Source organism: Miniopterus schreibersii (genome assembly GCF_964146895.1).
Source record: "Miniopterus schreibersii genome assembly, chromosome: 9".
NCBI classification, from domain to species: domain Eukaryota; kingdom Metazoa; phylum Chordata; class Mammalia; order Chiroptera; family Miniopteridae; genus Miniopterus; species Miniopterus schreibersii.
Genome location: NC_138118.1, coordinates 7,205,353 through 7,224,757, shown reverse-complemented (window position 1 = coordinate 7,224,757; position 19,405 = coordinate 7,205,353). Strand labels below are relative to the sequence as shown.

General features: G+C 43.3%; 2 protein-coding genes across 2 annotated transcripts in view; both read left to right on the top strand.

The window, feature by feature from the left end:
- LOC308562203 (maltase-glucoamylase-like) overlaps nt 1-2,502 on the top strand; it is a 75,283-nt gene extending 72,781 nt beyond the window's left edge. Inside the window, exon 48 of the mRNA XM_081148056.1 lies at nt 876-2,502. Within this exon, the coding sequence (XP_081004182.1) occupies nt 876-953 (78 nt within the window). The 3' untranslated portion in view covers nt 954-2,502. The remainder of the gene's footprint in view (nt 1-875) is intronic.
- Nucleotides 2,503-15,368: 12,866 nt separating this feature from the next.
- The window catches only part of MGAM2 (maltase-glucoamylase 2 (putative)), a gene marked incomplete at both ends in the record, with an annotated part of 64,872 nt that continues 60,835 nt past the window's right edge, over nt 15,369-19,405 (top strand). The window contains 2 exon segments of the mRNA XM_081147722.1: nt 15,369-15,474; nt 18,939-19,015. Of these exon segments, the coding sequence (XP_081003848.1) occupies nt 15,369-15,474; nt 18,939-19,015 (183 nt within the window).

Here is a 19,405-nt window from a genome sequence, read left to right as displayed (position 1 = left end):
TCCTAAAATAACCCCTAAGTGGTTTGCTGTTCATCCATTCATAGTACCAGTAGTGGCACAGATGTTCAGGTTTGCACAGGTAATAACAATTGTCATGAGTGCTGCTTGGCTCAGTAATTCTAAGGCTGTTGACTGGAAGACACGTTCTGATTTCATGAATGTAAAATACACACAAACTCTGCACCTTGGGATTAATGGAGCGGTTCTAACATCTCCCCTCCTGGCAGATGGGAGCTTTTTTCGTGTGCTTACTTACGCTTTTTCCTGAACTATTTTTCTTTCCTAATCCTCCCTGATTGCAAGGCCTGCAACAAAAGTTTGCCTTCAGTTTTGTATTTTTTGTGTTCTCATATTTGTGGTTTTCTTGTTAACCAACTTCCCAAACTTTACCAAGAGCTCGTAAAGGACTTTACCTATTTTTGTTGCTGACCGACTCATGGGCTGCACATGCAGTGAAACTTTATGGGAAGTGTTTGCCTAGAAGAAAGCTGAAATATTGGATTCTCACTGGCGATCACATGAGCACTCTGAAGGACGAACAGAGGAGGAAATAATAGGGGGGCTGAAGGAACTCAACACCCCAAATGAATGGAAATGAGGACTCTTTTTCCAATGTATTTGTGGAGTTGTGTCTCTACAGTGGCTGCACAGTGCATTATTTTGAGGCTTGTTGTCTTTGTTGTTGAGGCTGAGTGATCTTTGTCCTGTAAGGATTTAAGACCCTCCCTCACCTGAAAATGTGAGAGCAGCCTGGAAGCTAGGCAATGCATTGCGGAAGCATCAGAGTGCTGTGTACACCAAGGGCTCATCTCTGATTTGTCTGCAGGAAATTTAAATCATCTAATGCCCAATACTTTTCCTTTGGTTCCCAACAGGTGTTAAGTGTTGATGTGACCGGCAAAAACATCAGCCTACATAATTTCATTTCGCTGACATGGAAAAGCACTCCGTGAATTCTAAGAGCAAGATCCTATGAACGGCTTTGAAACTACTTATACTTCATGCTTGTAAAATTATTGTGTGTTGCTAACTGGTTCATGCCCAGTATGGGTTCAACTCTTTGATTAATTTTGTTTTGTGTTTTGCATGTGTCTCAGCCCTGTGGGGTGGGCAGTAGGGAGGTATGGAAAATCGATGGGTTACCTTAATGTCTCTATGTGATCAGTACAGTATCTGTTGTTCACCATACAACACTTACGGAAGATGAAAGGGGTTCATGGTGAAGTGCGTGCGTGTGTGCATGTGTATGTGTATGTAATGAGGAAATAGGTCCCCCTCTCCTCCTAAACACCCAAGAAAAAACTTTCCGGGACAGTGTCAGGCCCTGGAGCTAACCCTCCGAGAAAGAACATCTGCTGGTTGGTTATAGGGAGAGGGGAACGTTACTTTGAGAGCGGAATAGAAGGGGAAGAAAAGGCAAGTGCAAGGAAAGGTAAGCAGGAAAGCTGAGGGGCAACAGGTCATGATAAACGTGAGCATGACAAATGAGAAGACAATGTTAAAAATATCAGGAATACTAGCCTCAAGGCGAGGAACAAAGGAAGAACCAACTCACTGGAAAGCGAGAGGAAAGGTTAGGGAAACGCTTAACAGGTGGGAGTAGGCGGGAGGATGGGATTTAAGCAGGCTGACCCGAAGGAAGGGGTGTGAATGTAAAAAAGAACTTATTTTTGCAGAAGTGAGCTTTGAAATGTGTAACTCTGACTTCTCTACTCTGTGCCTAATGTATATAACCACAGTTTCCACACGCGCATGCAACTTCTATGCCGGATAAAATAAAAAAGCATATTTATAAGAGACCTGGACTTTTGTGATAATTTGACCATGGGTAATGCCAGTTCCGATTAAGACTACGTCTTGCTCAGCACACCCTGGTACACTGGTCTTGTTCTCTTTGGGTTCAGAGTCCCTGCAGTCTAATCCCCCAACAAATGATCAGCTTTGGGAGGATCCACCCTTTTCCTTACACCCGTGGCTTGGTTTTTTATAAGATTTAGGTTTGTGGAAGAGTGTATTTGGATTACTGTTGTTTTAATCATCGTAGCAGATGCTATATGTGGTAAAATATCAACTCTGCAAAACAGAAGTTGCAACACTATTGGTTAAAACTCCAGATGGTTAAAATTTACGATAAAGAAATTATACATTAATGTTCGATAGGGTTATTTACTTTTAGTGTGACTTGAAAATGAGTGTGTTAGAAATGAAGGTGTTTATATCCCTATGCTTTTTTTAACACCAGGAAGCCATGTTCTGCTTGTATATTCATGTGTCGGCGCCTGCACAAGCCTACAGAATGTAATATTGTTCAAGTGGCTTAATGTTCCCCGCCGGGCGTGGTTCAGCGGTTGAGCTTCGACCTAGGATCCAGGCAATCGGGGTTCGATTCCTGGTCAGGGCACATGCCCGGGTTGCAGGCTCGATCAATGACTCTCTCATCATTGATGTTTCTGTCTCTCTCTCCCTCTCCTTTCCTCTGTCTGAAATCAATAAAGATATATTAAAAAATAAATAAATAAAGTGGCTTAATGTTCTAATTGTCAAAATGAGGAGCTCGTGGATGAGGGCTTGAGCTAACTATGCAACTAGTGTGAAATGTGGAAAAGTAACCATGGGAATGAATCCCTTGGTCAGAAAGGTGGGAAACTATTAGCTTTCCTCTAATCAACCCAGAAAGACTTCCAGGAGGAAAGCATTATTTACTTGATATTTAGAGCTATTTTAGGTTATCATCAAGGGCATATTAGTGGAAGTTGGCTCTGGCTGCCACAGAGCGCTCAGGGACAGGATTTCAGACTGGAGAATCCTGGTAGCCAAGCCCCTGCGTGAGGCAGGAGAAGCTTGGCAATGTTTGCAGGACCATGGAACCCCGGCAGCGTGGTGAACCCGGGGAACCCCTGCTAGGAATGATGTCCTTAAATGCATAAAGTAAAATGCACACTATTTTCAAGGAATTCTATTATATCAAAATACATGTATTCAAATATTTAAAAATTCAGTGTAGCGACACACGAGGTGTTTGTTTTCGCTAGTCATGCATTTTATTTCCAGCAACTCCTCCGTATCTCCTTACCACATCCCAGGGACAGGCCTGCTAGTTCCCGTGTTTGCTCCTGGTTTTAAGCAACACCGTCTCCTCTGTTCCTACAACTGGAGGGGGAGTAGCTTCCCACTGCTGCTAATCTCCTTATGGCCTCAGTGTCCCCTGGTTGACTTCCCATCTGCTCATCATCTACTTGTTAAGTCTGTACATTAATTCCCTTTTTAATAAAAAAAATACACATTCATAGAGGGTTGTGTTTTTTGCTTATACCTGACTTGCACAGTAAAATTAGGAGCTTACTTCAGGGTAAGAGATCTTCACATTTTAATTCGTATTAATTCTGAGCGCCCCAGCCTGGCTCCAGTCATTCACTATTTATATACTGGAATTCTATTTGAATAAAGAATTATATATATACATACACATATTCCCATATTGGGATAGAATTCAATAACTGTTTGGAGGTTTTCTCCCTGTCATGCATATATCTATATCTATGTCTACATATCTGTATCTAATCTACATATCTATATACCTATACATATACCTATATCTCTATCTATATATATGCTATTATATGCATATGCTAGTGTGTGTATATATATATATACATACACATACACATATATATGCTATTGTAAATAATGCTGCAGTGAACATTGGGGTGCATATATCTTTTCAATTAGTGTTCTTGTTTTCTTCTAATAGATACCCAAAGTGGAATTTCTGGATCATATAGTAGTTCTATTTTTAATTTTTTGAGGAATCTCCATACTGTTTTCCATAGTGGCTGCACCAATTTACATTTCTACCAACAGTGCACAAGGGTTCCCTTTTCTCTATATCCTCGCCAACACATGTTATTTCTAGTCTTTCTAAAAAATATGTCTTTATTGATTTCAGAGAGAGAAAGAGAGAGGGAGAGAGAGATAGAAACATCAATAATGAGAGAGAGTCATTGATCGGCTGCCTCCTGCACACCCTCTACTGGGGATCGAGCCTGCAACCCGGGCATGAGACATGATGGGGAATCGAACCGTGATCTCCTGGATTCTAGGCCAGGGCTATTCTAGTCTTTTTGATGGTAGTCATTCTAATAGATGTGAGGTGATATCTCTTTTTTTTTTATAAAAATTTCTTTTAGTAGCTCTGGGAAAGAGGATCAGTGGAGGAATTGGGTTTGTGGTTCCCTTATTTTCTCTCTCTCGAGCAGAGCTGCCCATCTCTAAGTATAAGGTTGCATCTTGTCTCAGCCCTTGTTAGGTTTACTAATCAGGGCATTTTATGCTGCTTTTGTTTGAGTCAGAAAAACTCGGAAGCAATCTGCAGGGTCAGGAGATTTGATTAAGTCACTTTGTCTCTCTGGGATTATGTTTCCTCATCTGTAAAATGCTGGTGTCTGACTAAGCGGTGATTTCCAAACTATGGGGCTGTGCAGAGCCTCAGGGCTCTTCATTGCTCTTTAGGACTGAGGAGGAGGCGGATTGCAGGGTTCTGAGCGACCCACCTGGCTTCAGTCATTCACCATTTATATCCTGAAATTTTATTTGAATAAAGAATTATATATGTGTGTGTGTGTGTGTCTGTGTGTGTTACACATTCCCATATACTTTACATATGTGATATATATGTAAGGACTTTGAAAATTAATGCACCACATTAGCAGACCACACACATTTTGGTTTCAGGGCCACTTTTACTCTTAAAAATTATTGAGGCCTGACTGGGCATGGCTCAGTGGTTGAGCATGGACCTAGGGTCCAGGAGATCGCAGTTCGATTCCCTGTCAGGGCACATGCTGGGGTTGTGGGCTCGATCCCCAGTCGGGGGCGTGCAAGAGGCAGCAGACCAATGACTCTCTCTCATCATTGATGTTTCTATCTCTCTCCCTCTCCCTTCCTCTCTCTGAAATCAATAAAGCTATATTAAAAAAAATTATTGAGAATTCCAAAAGCTTTTGTTTCTGGTGTTTCATATATTGATATTTATCTTATTAAAAATTAAAATAGCTATGTTTTCCAAAGCCAAAGTAATTAGTCAGCATCGTTGTAGTACTTTACATCTTTGCACATCTCTCTGAAATCTGGCTTTGTAGGAAACACTGAATTCTCCTATCTACTTCCACACTCAATCTTTTGTGACAGCACATGCTGTGTAGCCTCTAGAAAACTCCACTGTACACTCACGAGAGAAAGTGAGGAAGAAAGGCAAATATTCTTGGTGCTTTGATGAAAACAGTTTTACTTCACAACCTCCCCTGAAAAGGTCTCAGGGACCGCCCAGAGCACACCTTAAGAACGACTCCACAGGGAGCCATTTCCACCCGTGGCCTCTGCAACAGGGACTTGCACTTGTAACTCCTGGCAGCTATGAGGGGAAAGATTGGGATCTTTTTGACACATTTGCTCTTTTCCAGATCACACAGTTTCACTTTGTCTCTTTGTAGGTATGCCAAAGTAAAAAAATAAGATTTTATTCTTTTTCATTAAAGCATCATTATAACACTGATTATCATAGGTACCTACGAAAACAAAATCCTGTTGGCCTTGGCAGATACTGTTTGAGTGTCGCCAGCCTTCTCTTCTTGTCATTGCAGCAGCATCATGGAGAGTTTTGCATCTGGCCTTGGAGGATGGTGCTCTGAGAATTTAGCGTCATGTATTGTTGGCTTCTGACCTGATGGTTCCAGCCACCTGCTTTCTTTGATGATGTTATGAGCTCTGCCAAGAGCTAACTTCATCATGCTTCTGACTAATAAACAACGGGAAGATATTGGGTCACATGATTGTATCTTACCTCCAAAATCTCTGTTACTGTTTCATTGGTCACCACAAGCATGTGACCTGATATCTTCTAGCCACCAGTCAGCAAGAAGGGATGGCGAAGTTGGCTGTTTTCTCTTCCTTAAAAAACAGGTTATAGCCGGGATGGATTGTCACTTAGCATTGTAGTGTGAGCAATGTCACCAATGAGCACGGGATGGTGGGAGTTAAGAGTAAACTATTACTCAAAGACTAGAAAGATCTTATGTAATAATAACTCCCCTTTCTTGATCTTTTGCCAAGATATCATCCCAATTTGAGAGATCCAGGTGCATTTTCCCCTCTAACAAAGACTCTCTTGTACTGGAGCAAAGACAAGGTGGGGAATTCATGAAAGCAGGAACCAAGTTTGTGTGTGTGTGTGTGTACTTGCCACACACTGAGGATCTGAAGCAAACAGGGACCACTATGGATACTGTATTACTTATGAATCTTAGATGCCATTAAAAGATGGCATGCCGCATATAAAATATACAATATCTTATATATGCTATATACTCTCATATATTGTCGGTAGGAATGTAAAATGTTGCCACAACTTTGGAAAACAATGCTCCAGTTCTTCAAAAAGTCAAAGGTAGAGTTATAATATGACCCAGAAATTCCACTTCTTGGTGTATCCCCAAGAGAACTGAAAATACAGGGCGTCCCCAAAACATGCGCACACACTTCCACGGCTGATAGGTCAGAACCGAACATGAAAGGGGAGGAAACAAGATGGCGGCGCAGGGAACGGGGGCGCCCGCCGCCTCCCGCAGCCACGTCAGAATCACAACTAAACCACAGACCCACCGTCACTCAGAGCCCCTGAGACCCGGCTGCACAGAAGCCCCTCAGCCAGGGAGCTGAGGAAGCGCCGAGAAGGTAGGAGGGGCGCAGACGCGGGCGGGTCGGGGCTGGATCCGGGAGACAGGGCCGCGGGCCCACACCTGGTGCCGCGGGGTAAACCCGGGAGGGAATCTCGGCGGTGGGGTTTCCCGGAGGAGCGAGGGGTCCAGCCCCACAGCAGGCCCTCAGCCCAGGGCTCCAGGGCCGGGAAGAGACGTCCCCACAGCTTTGGGCTGTGAAACCAGCGGGGACTCCTGAGGGTCGCGGAGGCTGCGGGAGCCCCAGCAGCTCCTCTCAAGGGCCCGGCACGGACTCACTCGGACGCTCCCTCTGAGCCCAGCGCCGGGCAGCGGCCTGAAGGGACCCGGGACACTCGGGGAGGAACTAACCTGCCTGGAATCGGGCGAGAGGCGGAGGGCGGCTTCCTCCCGGGCAGAAGGGCTGGCGGAGGCCACGGCTCCTGTGGCGAGTCCTCCCCGCACACAGCCCGCAGGCAGGCGCCATGTTTGAGTCGCCAGCACGTGACTCTCACCTTTGGCCCCGCCCCGTGATTCCCAGAGGCCCCGCCCCTCCCACCTGCAGCTCATCCAGGCCATTTCCAGGGGCTTTTCTGTGCTAGTGGCCTCTCCAGCCTCATGCTTAGGACTTTCCTAAAATCTCTCACACAAGCAGCAGCGGGCCCCATACGGCTTGATAAGCGGCCCCAGGCCTGGCACTAGCGGCAGCTGCACTGGCTCATAGCTGGGCCTCTCCTGGGCTCCTCCAAGCCCAGCACAAGGAGCAGCCAACTACGGTTTGCTGAGTAGCTCATGCTGGGTGGCCCTGGGCAAGGCACTGGCACAGGCTGACTGTGCACCTCCCGGGAGGCCCCAGAGACAGTGCACCTGGTGCTCAGACTCAACCACACTGGATTACAACCCTGCCACATCCATGAGTGACACTCAAGGGGCACACTTGGTGAACACCAAAGCCCCACTGAAGTAAATCCTGCTCCATAGGGGTGTCTCCAGCACAGCAGCTCTTTGGCTGTAGCTGCAGCTGGTCCTCACAGTTGATTGGCTGGGGTGTCAGTTCCTCCCAGTGATGCCAACAGCAACCAAGACTCAACTACAACAGGACAGTGCACACAGCCCACACAGGGGAGCACTTGGAAGGCCCAGCTCAGGTGACTGGGAGGCTGAGCAACTGGTCCCTACAGGACACCTACTACACAAAGCCACTCTACAAATTCCAGGAGACACAGCAGCTCTACCTAATACATAGAAACAAACACCTGGAAGCAGCCAAAATGCAGAGGCAAAGAAACATGTCACAAAGGAAAGATCAGAAGAAATCTCTAGAAGAGGAACTAAATGAAATCGATCCAAGCAAGCTAACAGATACAGAGTTCAGAATAATGGTTATAAGGATGCTCAACCATATTAGTAAGATTATTACGAAACCAAGTGAGACTACTGATGACATAATAAAGGACCAATTTGAAATGAAGGCTACACGAACTGACATTAACAATAACTTACAGGGAATCAGCAGTAGAGTAGAGGACACTGAGAATCAAATCAGCAATTTGGAACATGAAGAAACAGAAAACACCCAAGCAGAAGAGCAAAAAGAAAAAAGAATCCAGAAGTATGAAGATAATATAAGGAGCCTTGGGGACAACTTCAAGAAGCCCAACATTCATATTATTGGGGTACAGAAGGAGAGGAAAGAGCAAGAAATTGAAAACCTATTTGAAAAATAATGACAGAAGACTTCTCCTACCTGGAAAAAGAAATCGACTTTCAAGTCCAGGAAGCACAGAGGATCCCAAACAAGAGGAACCCAAAGAGGCCCACAGCAAGACACATCATCATTAAAATGCCAAAGGTTAAAGACAAAGGGAGAATCTTAAAAGAGGCAAGGAAAAGCAGTTAGTTACCTACAAGGGAGCACCCATAGGACTGTCAGCTGATTTGTCAACAGAAACTTTGCAGGCCAGAAGAGAGTGGCAAGAAATATTCAAAGTGATGAAAAACATGGAACTACAACCAAGATTGCTCTACCCAGCAAAGCTATCATTTAGAATTGAAGGTCAGATAAAGAGCTTCACAGATAAGAAAGAGCTAAAGGAGTTCATCACCACCAGACCAGCACTGCAGGAAATGTTGAAGGGTCTTCTTTAAGAAGAAGCTAATGAACAAAACAATCTGATGAACTAAATAGGTCCAGAGACATTATGCAACATTGCACATAATAGCCAAAAAGTAGAAACAACCCAAACGTACATCAACTAATGAGTGGATAAACATAATGTGATATGTTAATATATGAATATCATCCAGCCATAAAAAGAAATAAAGTACTGATACCTGCAGGTGTCAGATACCTGCAACTGCATGGGTGAACTTTGAAAACATTATGGCAGGTGAAAGAAGCCAGACACAAGTGGCCACATACATGATGCCTTTTATATGAAGTGTTCAGAATAGGAAAATCCACAAAGACAGAAAGTAGATTAGTGGTTGCAGGGTGGGGAACAGGGGGATGGGAATGACCACTAATGAATGAATATACGTCTTCTTTAGGAGATGATAATATTCTGGAGTGAGATGGTGGTGATGATTGCACAACTTTTTGAATCTATTAAAATCCACTAAATTGTATACTTTAAAGGGGTATTGGCTTGGGGAGGAGGTTTGAGTGGGGTGGAGAGGGTCAGTGAGGGGGAAAATGGGACACCTGTAATACTCCCAACAATAAAGATTTAACAAAAGGATAAATTGAATGTCATGGTATGTGAATTATACTTCAGTTTCTTAAAAACCACTTTTTTTTTTCTCAGCTAGCTTAAGAAGGAAAGAAAATTTTCAAAGATGTTAGTGACTCATTGAAACTGCAGGAGGGGTAGAGGGTCAGGCGTGTAGACTGTGTGGCTAGGGACAACAGCCCAATTACCCTGAGGGGGTGCCATTGTCACTGTCCTTAGCACATGTGTGGCAGCTTGTGTCCCCCAATACTGAGCGTAGGGTGCGATAGGTCCCCTGTCTTGTGCTGCCTCTGAAACCATATCCCCTCACCACCCTGATCCACACGGCAGCTGCTTGATTTCCCTACTTCCTTCTGGATCACACGAACATCTCATCAACTGAGCACCGGCCACGTGCCTCGACCTTGGCTGAAAGGGAGACTGTGAGAGAGAATTTCTAGCCTCTTCCCTGGGGAGGCAGGACTCTCAAAGGGGGAAGTTCCTTAAGTATTAGAGGTGTTTTTAAAGGTGCTGATTAGTCGAAGAGCATGACAAATTTCCAGTAGAGGTGTCTTCCTACTTCAAGGTTACATAATTTCTATTTTAATGGTGCTTCACTTATTTAGAATAATTGGTGGGAAGGTTTGTTTAAATCAATGAAGAGCTGGGTTACACCAAGAGAATTTCGAGAGAGGAAAATGGGGAAAGGAACAATGTGATGAACCGAGAGCTATTCATTCTTTGGCTTACTTATTCAACAAATAGCTACATATTTAAACATATCTATGGATGCTGGGCCAAGTGCTACGCAGGGGAGATACAACAGTGAAGGAGATGGGTAAGACCTCAGCTCCTGAGCTCTTTAAGCTACATGGGCTAACAAGAATAATATTGCGGGTTAAACAAAGTTATTGGATATGAACAGAAACACAGAAGAGGCTGAACTATTAGATTAAAGCTCCACCTTCCCCTTTCATTAACAAATGAAGGTTCCACTGTATCACAGGGAAAGCAAGGGCCATTTATGGTCTATAGGAAAATCCATTCCTCTCCTCCAATTGCCATCAGCTTTATGGGGCAATAAATCAATCCTGGCAGCAGCTAGCTGTGTCGGCCCTGTCACCTTTGCTCAGTGCTCCTTAAGAACCACTGAGGGACAGACACAGCAGGTGAGAAGATACGGCTATGAGGTGAGTACTTTTCCCCTGCAGGTGGTGCTTTGAATAAGTTCTGTCCCTTCTTGTGAATGTCCGTTCCTTCTCTGCTAAGTCATCTGATATTTTCTTTTCTTCGCGTAGACTGTGAGGAGAGGGGATGAGATAGTGCGTGGAGTCGGGGGCTGCCTGGAGACGAGGGGTGTGGTGTGTGTGTGTTTTTGGGGGACATATGGGGAGGGTCTAATGTGTGATGTTTCTCTCTCACTGGGAGAAACCAAGGAAGGAATAACTGGATGGGATCCTCCTGGTAGCTTACTCTGGCACGGATTGAGAGTTAGGTAAATGCATCTTTCCAGGCAGAGAAGGAAGTAGCTACACAGTTATTAAGGTTTTTAGTAATAATCTGGATTTAAATTATTCTAAAATTTGTTTGATACAGAAAAATGGATGTGGGCAGGGAGGGTTTCTAAGTATGGAAGAATTTCTACCTTCAGGAATCTCCACTCCTACCTTCTGCCTGGATGACAATAGCTCCTATGGCAGGAAAATGCCTGGGATTATCCCCAAAGTGTCCTGAGCTTCAGGTGCTGAACCTGCTCCCCAGGAGGAATACAGAGCTGTGGAAGGGGTGCCTGCTTATGGTTTGTAAGGGCTGCAAAGAAAAGTGTCAGACTCCTTTCACTGTCTGAAATTCCTCCATTGGTGATTCAGCCTCTGGATCTTTAAGCTCTGCGGTCTAGGTGACTTTGGGGAGAGAGCATTCAAGTACTAGCTTAAGAAGAAGGGCCACTCAGGGGGTTTTTTGGCCTCGGTTCTATTAATAATTGTGGTTAGACAAAATTCCTTAGCATTGATTTATAAAATGGGAATCTTGATCCTGTGTTACCCTAAAGATAAAAGCCAAAGTGAGAAGCAGATTCAGGCAAAAGCTCAAATAGTGTCCCATTGCAGGGTAAAGGCAATGGGAAAAGAGGGGAAATTATTACATGAATAGAGGGAAGGACTTTCTATTGTCATTAACAGCTGAGTTACTTTTTAGCTATACATGGCAGGTTATTAATTCTACAGACTGTCTGTAACAGCCAGTCCTTGTGGTCAAGACGTTTGCCTTCATGTTAGCTAAAACAATGTGGCTATGACCCAGCCCAAAGATTATTTTGCCCAGTTCAAACATTTCAAAGGTTCAAGGGCAAGATATGTAAGGCAGTTCCTCTGGGATGGCTTTTCTGGCTCCATTTTAAAATGTTGCCACTTAATGTCAACTTTCACACCCCTCTGATCAATGTTGATGTAGGAATTTTATGGAAATATAATAATATAATACCTATCTTATGGGGATTAGAGTAAACCTTTAAATAATTTAGACTAGAGGAGAGACACTTAATAGATTTAGGCTAATAGGAAGGAATAGTTAATATATTCCAACTTCGATCCCAAACCCCAAAGCTAACCCAACTCCCCTTACCCCTCCCCCATCCCTTGGCAAATTATTTATGGATTCTTGCTTCTCAATCACCTTTTACAATTAAGATGCTTCTTTTCTTGGCTTATCACACATTAACCTAAAGGCTGCCTTAATTAAAAAGTGAAGCTAAGCTACACATACATGAAAATGCTTGTAGAAGTGGTCAGGGCATTGGGCTGGGTTTGAGATGAACAGGAACAGGGGTGCAGGGAAATGTAAATGTAAAGGAGAGGTGAAATTAAAAAATGAAGCAAGAGAGAGAAACTTTTTGTCCACATTGATTTGTAGATTGTCTCTACATGTTGGTTTGGTTTGGCTGGAACATAGAAGGGAGAAGAGGCTGGACAGCTGGGCATGGAGGTGTCATGATGACCTTTGATTATAAAGCCACAGAGTTTATATTTTATCTGGAGAACCTTTAAAGGCTTGAATATAGGAGAAGCAAATGGCCCAGTTAGTGCTGCTGAAAGATCGATTTAGCTGCAGTGTGTTTAATGGATGCCAGGAACAGAAAGAGTAGAAACAGGGAGCGGTGGGGAAGCAATGGTCACAGATCTGGCCGGAAAGGATGGCCTGGCTGAAGCGTTTCCAGTACAGACGGAGAGGAAGGAACAGAGCTGACGGGTATTGGGAAATTAGTCTGACCACTGGCAACTGGCTGTGAGATGGAACAGAAAGAGAGGAATCATATAAGTTACCTAGGTTTTTAAAGAAATTGTGATTTTCTGTTCCTATCACACATTAACCTAAAGGCTGCCTTAATTAAAAAGTGAAGCTATACATACATGAAAATGTGATTTTCTGTTCTGTATGAATTATTTGAGGAGCAGCCAATTTGGCAAAATTGGCAGGTGTTGGGACCGGGGTGTTGGAAGAGAGATGATTTCATGTTTAAACAGGTTGAATTTGGTTAAGTCTGTGGGACATCCAAATGAGACACCTTTTAAGCAGTTGGACATGTGCATCTAAATCTCTGAGCTAGAAACCCAGGTTGGATTGACCTCGGTTGTTATATGAAGTCATATGAGTGGGGAAGGTTGCTCAAGGGGAATGTGAAGTGGACCTGTGAGAACAATGCAGGAGATATCAACATTTAATGAGATAGGGGACGATAAAGCCAACTGAAGGGGTACAGGAAAAGTAGGTGAAAACCACCGAGATGGAACGATATGGAGGAATTGAAAGATGGAGAACTTGATAGAGGAGGGTGTGGTTGATATGCTAGATTATTAATACAGAGCCCATTGTATTCAGCGGCTAAATCGCTGGTGACCTTGGCGAGAGCAGCTTCAGAGGAATGCAAGAAACAGAAGTCAAGACAGTGACATATGAGGAAGCTAATGCAGACAGTGTGGAATTATCTTTCTGGAAAGTTAGCCAGGAAAGAGAAAGGAAGTTAGGGTACCTGGATTCAGAGGGAGAGTTTGGTAATGCAAGAAAGGAAAGGTAATTGGTGGGATGAGATTTTTTTTTAATACTAATAATTTTATTTTTTTTTAATTTATTTTTTATTTAAGTATAGTTGGCATACAGTCTTGCATGGGTTATGTTAGTTTCAGGTGTAGAATGTAGTGATTTGACATTTTGAAATCTTACAATGTGATCACCCCACTAATTCTAGTAATCATCTGCCACTGTCAATTTTTTATCACAATATTATTCAACAAGCATGGAGGTGTCATGATGACCTTTGATTAAAAAGCCACAAACTGGATCACAGCTTTGAGAAATCCCAAGGCTGTGGGTACTAGAGAATAGATAACAAGGATTATTCTTAGACAAGAGGAGGGAAAATTCTTCCATTGAGAGGGAAAAGGTAAGAATTGACCTAGATGCGGAAAATTTTTATAGAAAAGTATGGGTTGAGAAGCAGGAAGATGAAATCGTTTCTGCAAAACAGTTCTTTTGTTTGTGACGTTGCAGATGATACTGGCTGAGGGTAAGCGCGTAGGTGACAGAGGTTGGGGCTTGAAAATAAAGATCACGTTTGAAATTTCTGCTGTGGAGAATGAGAGGCGCTGGCAGGATTGTGAGTCAGCTCACAGGCCTGGAGGATTTGGGAGATGACAAACCGAGTGGCATCTACGCCGGGCCAAGGGCATGACCCAGGAGGCGGATGTTTGGATGGAGAGTTTCACTGGGCAGGTTTAGGTAGCGGGCAAGGGAGCAAGGAAGGGAGAGCAATAGGCCTTGAGGACTGTGTGATTTAGGGAAAAGCCACCAGGAGGGGCTGAGAGATGAAAGGAAATGAAAGAGGAGAGAACCTCGGTAATGATTGAAGACTAAGGCCCCAAGCAATGAGAGGGGAAAACAGGGGCTTCTGGCCAAAAATAGCAATAGGCGCTAGGAGTTCAGAGGGAATGGAGGGTGGTAAACCCCAGGGCACAGCATCCAGAGGCGAGGGGAACGGAGGGTGATAAACCCCAGGGCACAGCCAGCCAGAGGCGATGGGAACGGAGCGGCGATGGGAGCCACTGAAGTTGAAGATGGCATGGAATCGGGACGCATATATATCATGTGCCATTTACCATGGTTAGCGTAGATGAGTGAGGATACCTCCTGAACCTGACCTCACCTTGTAGATGAAGAAATGCGCATCCAAACAGCCAAAATACCCACCTGTGAGTACGAAAACCAGGACAAGAACTGAAGTCCTTTGATTTCCCTCCAACACAGCCAGTATGTAAGGACTTGGGTCTACGCGTGATCTTCAGGGCTCCTGTGGGCCACCACATTTACATGGGTTTCCATGTTGTGAACATACAGGGAAGCAGGTTGGCCATCAAGATTAGGGTCGTTTCTGTTACCAGGATTTAATGAAGGATCAGCGGCCTCTAACAGTTAGACACCTCAGCATCGTGGCGTGGGAATTGGGGAAAGGAGACTGGGTTCAGGTGTTGCTACTTTTCCAGCCCTGAGCGCGCCCTGCCCTGTACTGCTCAGGGTGGGCGTGAAGGTCAGAGTGGCATTGGAAAGGGCTTTCGGAGCCATCCCAGCTCCTCAACTCTCCGCCTCCTGTACTCCATTCCTCTTCTTCCTCTCTCCCTCTAATTCTTCGTGTGTGATGTATTTTTCCCTTGGGCAATACTCAGCCCCTCTGCGCACAAAAAGGCAAGAGCCCTAGAGGTGTTGCGTGCACAGACTAGAGTTGGATGGAAGACACTGTGATGAGCGGGAACAAACGTTCCCTGGGTCACGCAAGGAGGCGCGCCAGTAACCAGGCTCTCCCGTAAAGGAGCTCCCTCCCGATGGTGATGCCCAGCGATTCTTTTGGGTGGATGGGACTTTGTGGTTTGCTCTAATCCTTTTGTCTGCGTCCATCTAGATGGCGAGGAAGCTCAGTGTGTTGGAAATCTTCCTGATCATCTGCTTCCTAACCGTATTGCTCATAGATATCTCCTTGCTGCTTCTGCTGGTTGAGAAGCCTTCAGGTATGGGGGCCGCTCGTGGCTGCTGGGTTGGAGGGATGGTAAAGAAGGTCCCTTCCGGATGCCAAAGAAATAATTTTATTCCTTTGCTCCTTGGAGTGCCACATCGCATTATTTATAATTCACATCCATACCTAATTTAAGTCAACCTCCAAAAGATGTGTTCTTTTTCTGCAACTAAACCTTGAGTGCTAGTGATGTTCAGGGTCTCACAGGTACCATTTGAAGCAATTTTAACAAGATGCAGGATTAGACTCATCAAGTGCCTGGTTTTCAACCCAGAGGCATGAAATAATAGAGCCTTCAAAGAGAAAGAACAGATGAGGTAGCAGTGCCCAATACTATTACTTTACAGAAAAGGAAATTAGGGAAGTTGAAGGCTGATACACTTGGCCTACATATGTCAGTTACAATCAGCCTCCAGCCCTTATTCTGATCGGAATAGCTATGATTTCTTTATAGATGCCTTTGAAATGTTTTCTCCTTCTCACACAGAAACATCAAACAGAATGTCTTCTTCTCCGAGCACACATTATACTTACTCTAAATACGGGAAAAAAAAGTGTCATACAAAATCTATTCTCAATTAAAGTGGAATTTGAGATTCATTCTGCTTGACAAAACTTACTTTATAAATGTAGAGTAAACATTCAGTAAAAAGAAATTATACTGATATAAGTTTACCTACTCAATCTCTTCACTGCTCTCCACAGTAAATTAAGACACTTGCTAGGAACAATTTTGACTTTGAAAAATGATTTGAAAACCATTGATATAAACTGTTTTTGGCTTCTTCCTGCTTTTCCCCTATAAAACATTTTTTGCGTTGCAAGTCCCATTAGATTACTGTCCAGTGTATATGAGTAAGGAGTTTCTTTCATTTAAAATAAAATTAGATCTTCGCACTTTCATTCATTCTAAACTACATGCTAATTCATGCAGATTAGTTCTGATTTTAAATGTTTTACATAGTGGACTTCCCCTGATGTGTTTTCTGAAGATGTTTCCATGAGTTGAAAAGGATTTTTCATTTCATTTTTTTTTCTATCATGGTGAGAACACTTAATGTGAAATTTGCCCTCTTCATAGGTTTTTCAGTGTCTAATACAGCATTGTTATCTATAGGCACAAATGTATCTATAGGTACATCAGATCTGTAGAATGTATTCATCTTGCATAACTCACATTTTATACGTGTTAATTAGCAGTATCCCATTTCCCCTTCCCCCAGCCCATGGCAACTATCATTCTATTCTTTGCTTTAGTGGCTTTTGACTATTTTCGATACATCACGTAGGTAGAATCATACAGTGTTGGTCCCCTGTGCCTGGCTTATTTCACTTAGCACACTGTCTGCAAGCTTTATCCAAATTGTTGCAAATGCCCGATTCTTTTTCTTTCTGAAGGCTGGAGAGTATTCCATTTCATATGGCAATAATATTCCATGTATGTACCATACTTTCTTTACCCATTCATCCACCAGTGGACATTTGGGATGTGTTCATATTGTGGCTCTTAGGAATAGTGCTGCAATGATATGGGAATGCTAATATTTATTTGAGATCTTGATTTCAATTCTTTTGGATAAATACCCCAAAGTAGGATTGCTGGGTTGTATGGTAGTCCTATTTTTAATTTTTTGAGGAACCTCTATAATGTCTTCCATGGTGGCTGCACCAATTTGCATCATTTCCACTATTGGTATACAGGGTGCCAGTTCCTCCACATCCTCACCAGTTCTTGTTTCTTTGTAATAACCATCCTAACAGATAAGCTGCCCTCTCACGGTGGCTTGGATTTGAATTTCCCTGATGATTAGCGACATTAAGCATCTTTTCACACACCTGTTGGACTTTTGTATGTCTTCTTTGGTGAATGCCAAGTCTTAAACCCATTTTTAAATCAGGTTATTTATTTTTGTTGGTTTTGTTTTTGCTATTGAGTTGTAGGAGCTCCTTATAGATTTTAGAAATTTCCCCTTTTCAGATGCATGGTTTGCAAACATCTTCTTCCATTCCGTAGGCTGCCCTTTCATTCTGTTGATTGGGTTTTTGTTGTTTTTGTATGCAGAAGGCTTTTTAGTTTGATTTAGTCCCACTGTCTATTTTTGCTTTTGTCGCCTGCATTTTTGGTGTCATATCCATGAAATAATTGCCAAGACAAATCTCATGAAGCATTTCCTCCATGTTTTTTGGTTTTTTTTCCCCTAGGAGTTTTATAGTTGCAGGGGTCTTTTGTTTACATCTTTAATACAATTTTAAAAACAATTTTTATAATTTAAATATATACACAAACAAGTGTAGAGCCATAAAGGTAGTAGAGGTGTTTTGAAGTCTTTTAAAAATAAAAACCAAAGGTATTAAAGGGCACCTCTTATGCCCACAGTAACTATTGCCTCAAACTTCAGATAAAACTGGGGCTTTGGATGCGTATGGAGCTCGCTGAATCCATCCTACTTTTGACGTTATAATATGGGGGGGGGCACAAAGGTGACCGAGGATGAGCTAGAAAAGCCAGTGTTGAGTGAGGGTCTTCATTTCAAATGCGGATGGTACTGTCTTCCCAGTTTACCTCACAGACTGTTGAAAGTGAGTGGGAAAAAGCAAAAAATAGACAAAAAATTGTGGAGCAACTGGATAGTCACATGTAAAAAAATGATGTTGGATCCCTACCTGACATCATTTGAAAATTAACTCAAAATGGATCAAAGATTGAAATTTAAGAGCCGAAAATATAAAACTCTAAGAAGAAAACGTAGGTATAAATAGTGGTGACCTTGCTTTAGGCGACAGTTTCTTAGATATGACATTAGAGTTCCATTTCCAGGTGTATAACCAAGAGAATTTAAAACATGTCCACGCAAAAACGTGTATGTGAATGTTCACAGCAGAATTCTGCATAATAGTAAATACTGGAAACAACCCAAATGTACATCAATATGATTCAGCCATAAACAGAAAGAGTAGTTTTATGCTGTAACATGGATGAGCCTTGAAAGCATTATGCCAAGAGAAAGAAGCCAGACACCAAAGGTTACATATTTTATTATTTCTTTATATGAAATATCCTGAATAGGCAAATCTGTAGAGACAGAAAATAGATTCCCAGGCACTGGGAGAAGAGAGGAAGGGCATGACCGGTGACTGGTATGTGATTTCTTTTGGGGTGAGGAAAATGTCTGGAATTGGGTAGTAGCGATTGGTCGCACAATTTTGTAAAATACCGAAAAGCAACATTGAACTGTGCACTTTAAAAGGCTGAATTTTATGGTATGTGAATTGCATCTCAATAAAAAACAACCCAACAGAAAGCAAATGTGTTTAACCTTTGGGGAACGTATACAGATGTAGATCCAGCTGCTAGTGTGCATTGGCCCGAGAACTGGCTGGAAGTCTGTCCCTGCCCCCTTCCTTCCTGGCACTGATTATGCTACTGATTTTTAACTTTGTTCTTGAATTCCTATGCAGGTGTGTTTATCCCACAGTGCCCAGAGATCCCGGAATCAGAAAGGATAGACTGTGCGCCTGGCCAGGTGGTGGCAGAGGTCAGAGAAATGGGCTCCCTGCTGTTGACCTGTTGGGTTTTATTTAAAAGAAATGAGTGTGTGAGGTGGGGAGAGGGTGGTGGTGGAGCGGGTTATGGGCCTCGGATTTGCTGGGAGTTCTTTCTCATCTTATTGAAATAAACAACACTGAGGAAGTGAGGGAAGTAGGACAGGGGACAGGGCAGAGGGGGAGGAACTGACAAGAGTGTTGGCCGGTGGGGTCTGAGGTCCAGAGCGGAGGGAGAGCTCCCATGGAGGGTTATTGCCAGGGTGGCCATGCAAAGGTTGCTTTGGGGCTGGGCCGTGTATCCCTTGAGAACAGAGCCCATCAAGCACCTATGGATGACTGAGTCCCTTGGTTAACTCCAGTGACCTGTTACAACCAGAGCC